General features: G+C 20.1%; 1 protein-coding gene across 1 annotated transcript in view; it reads right to left on the reverse strand.

The window, feature by feature from the left end:
* Positions 1–1,064: 1,064 nt before the first annotated feature.
* LOC117177981 (DNA polymerase beta-like) overlaps positions 1,065–6,128 on the reverse strand; it is a 21,284-nt gene continuing 16,220 nt past the window's right edge. Inside the window, exon 7 of the mRNA XM_033369138.1 lies at positions 1,065–1,327. Coding sequence (XP_033225029.1) covers positions 1,233–1,327 — 95 coding nt within the window. The 3' untranslated portion in view covers positions 1,065–1,232. The remainder of the gene's footprint in view (positions 1,328–6,128) is intronic.

The following is a 6,128-nucleotide window of genomic DNA, read 5'->3' on the forward strand; positions in this document are numbered from 1 at the left end:
CACAAAAATATGATTTTTTTACGAAGATGAATTTTCAACAAAATAATTAAATTTTTTTCACCAAAGAAATTTATTTTCATTTATAGTGATGCATTTTTAACAAAATACAAAATTTTAAACTAAAAAAGTTAAATTTAAAACCAAAAATTGAAGTTATATTTTCAGAGAACATTTTTTTAAGCATTAAGAATAATTTTCTACCAAAAAGGACGAATTTTTTAAAGAAAAAACGTCATTTTTCAACTAAAAAGATACATTTTTAACGAAAGAAATTAATTTTTTGTTTATAATGCTGAATCCCCATTCAAAAAATGCATTTTGAACAAAATATATAATTTTCAACTAAAAAAGTTAAATTTACAACCAAAAATTAATTTTACATTTTTAGTCCAAAAAAAATTATGTTTAACCGATTTTAACCGAATTTGCAACAAGATAGTTGAGTTTTCAACCACATAATATTTCGATCAATATGATGAATTTTTAATTATAACGATTAATTTTCTGCCAAAAGGGAATAATAATAAATAAATTTTCAACCAAAAATTAAATAGTTATATATTTAGTTAAAAAAAGTAATTTTTATGAAAAATAAAATATTTTCTACAAAATGTTTTAAAAAATTAAGCGAAAAGTGAAATTTCAAAAAAAAAATTGTTCAATTTTTAACCATAGAAATTAATGTACAAAAAATAGTTTTTTCAGTTGAAAAATTCATTTTTAAGAGAAAAAAAACAACAAAATTTCAAAAAAAAAATTCAACATTAACCATGGAAATTTCAGCAAAATAATTTAATTTTTAACCGAAGAAATGCATTTTCAACAATAATTATGAATCTACAATAAAACTAAATAAATTCTGACCCAAACAGTAAAATTGTTCACCCAAAATGATAAATTTTTAACCAAAAAGGACAAATTTTTAACAATTAAGTTAACTTTTTAACTACAGAATTTAATTTTTAATCAATTAAAAACGAAGTTTCAAGAAAATATTCAAATTTTCAGAAAAGGGTTTCTCAAATAAAATGCGATGAATTAAGTGGACCTTCAATTAAAATGAACTTTTTATTATGAATATAAATATAAATTATAAGATAATTTAATAGATTTAGATTATTTTTAAAACTATTTTAGAAATTTTCAATTTCTGGATTTCCGTAAATGATTATGGAATCCAGAACTTCCTTTGTGTAAAAAAAAAAGTAAGAAAATTTCGGACTCACTGGAACTTATTCGTTCCTTTCCTCTGGAGTTTTGTACGGAAACTCTATGATCTTAAAAATATCTTCCTCGCAAGTAATCGGTTCAGCGTCTCCTGGAACACCTTCAATAAATAACAGATTTATCATTAACAGTAACCAGAAATTCGAAAAATTTGAAAACAAGACGTTTTGAACTAAAAAACACGTGCCAAAAAAATTTACAGGCCAAAATGCTTTAAGAATAGAGAAATGAAGTTTTTTTTATTAAATGAAGATTAATTTTCTATCAAAAAGAACGAATTTTCAAGAAAATACATCATTCTTAATTAAAATTATAAATTTTAAAACAAAATAGTTGATTTGGCACAAGCAAAAAACATCTTTTTATTTTACTGATCAATTAATTTGAAAAATAATTAAGTTCGAACCAAATCGTTAAATTTTCGATCAACAAAAAGATTATTTTTTAACAAAATACATGAATTTAAAACCATAATGGTGAATTTTCAAGATAAACAAAATGAATTTTGCACCAAGTAATTCAATTTTTAACACTTAAGATTAATTTTCTATAAAAAGGACGAGCTTTCAACAGAAGAAATCTTTTTTAAATAAAAAAAATCAATTTTCAACTCAACAATTAATTTAAATGTATAAGGATGAATCTTTAATGATCAAAATGAATTTTGAACCAAAATATTTGAATTTTTCACGATAAGATGAATTTTCAACCATAAAGATTCATTTTCTATCGAAAAGGACAAATTTTCAAGAAAATAAATTATTATTAACTAAGAAAGATAAATTTTTAAACAAATTTTTCAATTTTTAACCAAAGAAATGCGTTTTCAAGTATGAATACTAATATTGAATTTAAAAAAAGAAGAATTTTGAATCAAATTAATTTTCTATCCAAAAAGACGAATTTTCATCAAAATACATCATTCTTAATTAAAATTAGGAATTTTTAAACAAAATACTTCATTTTGAAACAAATAAATACATTTTTTACTTTAGTGAATAATTAATTTTAAAAAAAGAAGAATTTAGAACCAAATAGTTAAATTTTCAAGAAAATAAATCACTAATAACTAAGAAAGATAAACTTTTAAACAAATTTTTCTACTTTTAACCAAAATTATTTAAAAATTAATCTATTTTTTCAAAAATTTATGTAATTTATGGAAAATTAATTTTTATTTTTGTATGAAATTAATCTTTATGGTTGAAAATTTAACCGTTCCATACTTTTCATGTAAATTTGTCCTTGCAAATAGAAAATTTATTTATTTACTTGGTTTAAACTTAAACTCTCTAGTTAAAAATATTTTTTTTTTTATTGAAGATTCGTCATTTTAATAAAAAATTCATTTATTAGGCTGAAAGATGACGTTTTTTATTAAATTTTTTTTTTTTATGAAAAGGAATTTTTTTAACCACAAATTGAACTATTTTTCTGAAAATCCAATTTTTTATTTGGTCAGAATTATACTTTTAAAAATAAATTCAACTACTGTATTTTTGGTTGAAATTTCATCTTTTTTCAATGGAAATTAAACTATTTTGTTGAAAATTCATCATTTTTATTGAAAATGAATTTTTTTTAACTGTAAATTTAATCGTCCTATTTTTTGTGGAAATTTTGACCTTTTCTTGTTCAAAATTTAACAATTTGGCTAAAAATTTGTCTTTTTTTATTAAAAATGTAATTATTTCTTTGTAAATTCACGTATTTTGTATTTAAAAAAACTTTTTTTTTCGTCGAAAATTGAACTATTTTTCTGAAAATATAATTTTTTTTGGTTAAGAATTTAGATTTCTAACGAAAAATTCAAATATTATATTTTTAGTTGAAACTTGATCTTTTTTTGTATTAAAATTCAACTAATTTGTTGAAAATTGACATTTTTTATTAAAAAATTAAACTATTCTTTCAAAAATTTATGTAATTTGTGGAAAAATAATTTTTTTTGCAGGAAATTATTTTTTATAGTTGAAAATCCATCTTTTTGTTGAAAAAATTCAACTTTTCAATTAAATATTTATAACTTTAGTAGAAAATTCATCAGTTTGGTTGAAAGTTAATTTTTGCAACTGAAAATTTAACCGTTCCTCCACTTTGAGTTGAAAATGGACCTTTTCTAGTTCAAAATTTAACAATTTGGCTGTAAATTTGTCGTTTTTAAATAAAATTAAAATTATTTCATTGAAAATTCACGTATTTTGTGTAAAAAAAACTTACTTTTTTTGTTAGAAAATAATTTTTTTCTTGGAAATTTAATCTCCTTGTTTAAAAAAAATGAAAATTCATCTTTTCGGTTAGAAATAAATTTACTTGTTTGAAAAATAAACCATTATGTTGGAAATTATTTTTTTAAATTGGAAATTCACTACTTTAATTAACAATTCATTTTTTTTTTTTGAAAAATGATCTATTTAATTGAAAACTTGTTTTTTTTTCTTTGGATGAAAACGAATTTTTTCACCGAAAATTGAACTGCTTTTCGGAAAATCTAATTTTTTTGGTTAAGAATTAGATTTTTAACGGAAAACTCAACCATTATATTTTTTATTTGATATTTAATCTTTTTGGTATGCAAATTCAACTATTTCGTTGAAAATTGACATTCTTATTTAAAAATTAAACTATTTTTTCACTAATTTAGTAATTAGTGGAAAATTGTTTTTTTTTGTAGGAAATTAATTTTTATAATTGAAAATTCATCTTTGTGGTTAACACTTCAACTTTTGAATTGGATATTTATAATTTTATTAGAAAATTCATAAGTTGAGTAGACATTTCATTTTTTCAACTAAAAATCTAACCGTTCTGAGTTGAAAATGGATCTTTTTATTTAAAAATTAAAATATTTTTTCAAAAAGTTATGTAACTTGTGGAAAATTAATCTTTTTTTTGTAAAAAATTAATCTTTATGGTTAAAAATTCAACTTTTCCATTGAAGGTTAATTTTTTAAACTAAAAATTTAACCGTTCCTCCACTTTGAGTTGAAAATGGACCTTTTCCAGTTACAATCGAACAATTTGGCTGCAAATTTGTATTTTTAAATTAAAAATTCAATTAATTCGTTGAAAATTCACGTATTTAAAAAAAAAAAAAACTTAATTTTTTGGTAGAAAATCGACTTGTTTTGGTAGAAAATAATTCTATTTTTGGTTGAAATTTGATCTTTTTTGTATAAAAATTCAACTTTTTGTTGAAGATTGACATTGTTTATTTAAAAATTGAAATATTTTTTCAAAAATTTATGTAATTTGTGGAAAGTTCTTTTTTTTTTTTTTAATTAGCTATTTGATTGAAAACTTGATATTGTTTTCTTTTAATGAAAAGGTATCAATTAAAAAAATTTTAACTATTTTACTGAAAATTTAATTTTTGTTTGTTAAGAATTAAGTTTTTAACGGAAAATTCAACTATTACATTTTTGGTTGAAATTTCATTTATTTGTATGAAAGTTCAACTATTTTGTTGAAATTTGACCATTTTTATTCAAAAAGTAAGTTTTTTTGTTGTTAAAAATTCATGTAATTTGTGCAAAATTGGTCTTTTTTGTAGAAGATAATTTTTATAGTTGAAAATTCATCAATTTGGTTGAAATTTAACTTTTTCAACTAAAAATTTAATCGTTCCTCCACTTTAAGTTGAAAATAAACCTCTTTTCTAATTCAAAATTTAACAATTCGGCTGCAAATTGGTATTTTTCAATTAAAAATTAAATTATTCGGTTGAAAATTCACGTTTTTTTTTAAATCTACTTTTTTGATAGAAAATCGACTTTTTTGGTAGAAAATAATTTTCGTTCTTGAAAATTTAAACTCCTTGTTTAAGAATTATTGTTAAAAAAAATTAAAAATACACGCATTCTTGTTAAATATTCATCACTTTAATTGAAATTTCTCCCCTTCGGTTAGAAATAAATTTACCTGCTTAAAAAATAAACTATTATGTTGGAAATTAATTTTTTTCAGTTAAAATTCATCATTTTAATTAACAATTCATTTCTTTTTTTGAAAAATGAGCTATTTGTTTGAAAACTTTTTTTTCTTTGGATAAAAAGGAGTTTTGTTAACAAGTAGAAATATTTTTCTAAAAATCTAATTTTTGTTTAAGAATTAGATTTTTAACGAAAAATTCAACTATTCTGTTGAAAATTGACTTTTTTTATTTAAAAATTAAGCTATTTTAAATTTTTTTTGTAATTTGTGGAAAATTAATCTTTTTTGTAGGAAATTAATCTTTTCGGTTAAAAATTTATCTTTTTGGTAACAAATACAACTTTTCAATTGAATATTTATAATTTTAGTAGAAAATTCATCAGTTTGATTGAACGTTTATTTTTTTAAACTAAAAATTTAACCGTTCCTCCATTTTGAGTTGAAAATGGACCCTTTCTAATTTCAAAAATTAACAAATTGGCTGCAAATTTGTCTTTTTAATAAAAAATTCAATTATTTCGTTGTAAGTTCACGTATTTTGTAAAAAAAAAAATACTTTTTTAGTAAAAAAGAATTTTTTTCTTTGAAAGTTAATCTCCTTGTTTAAAAATTATTGTTGAAAATTCATCTTTTCGGTTAGAAATAAATGTAATTGGTAGAAAAATAAACTATTTTGTAGAAAATTAATTTTTTTGTTATTGACATTTTTTATTTAAAAATGAAACTATATTTTCAAAAATGTATGTAATTTGTGAAAAAATCATTTTTATTTTTGTATAAAATTAATCTTTATAGTTGAAAATGAATCTTTTTGGTAAAAAATTAATTTATTTCGTTGGAAATTGACGTATCTAAAAAAAAATACTAAAAAAAAGATTTTTTTCTTTAAAAGTGAATCTCCTTGTATGAGAATTATTTTTTATTAAATGAAAATTCAAATATTTCGTTGATAATTGACATTTTTTATT

This window comes from Belonocnema kinseyi, chromosome 8, assembly GCF_010883055.1.
Source record: "Belonocnema kinseyi isolate 2016_QV_RU_SX_M_011 chromosome 8, B_treatae_v1, whole genome shotgun sequence".
NCBI lineage: Eukaryota > Metazoa > Arthropoda > Insecta > Hymenoptera > Cynipidae > Belonocnema > Belonocnema kinseyi.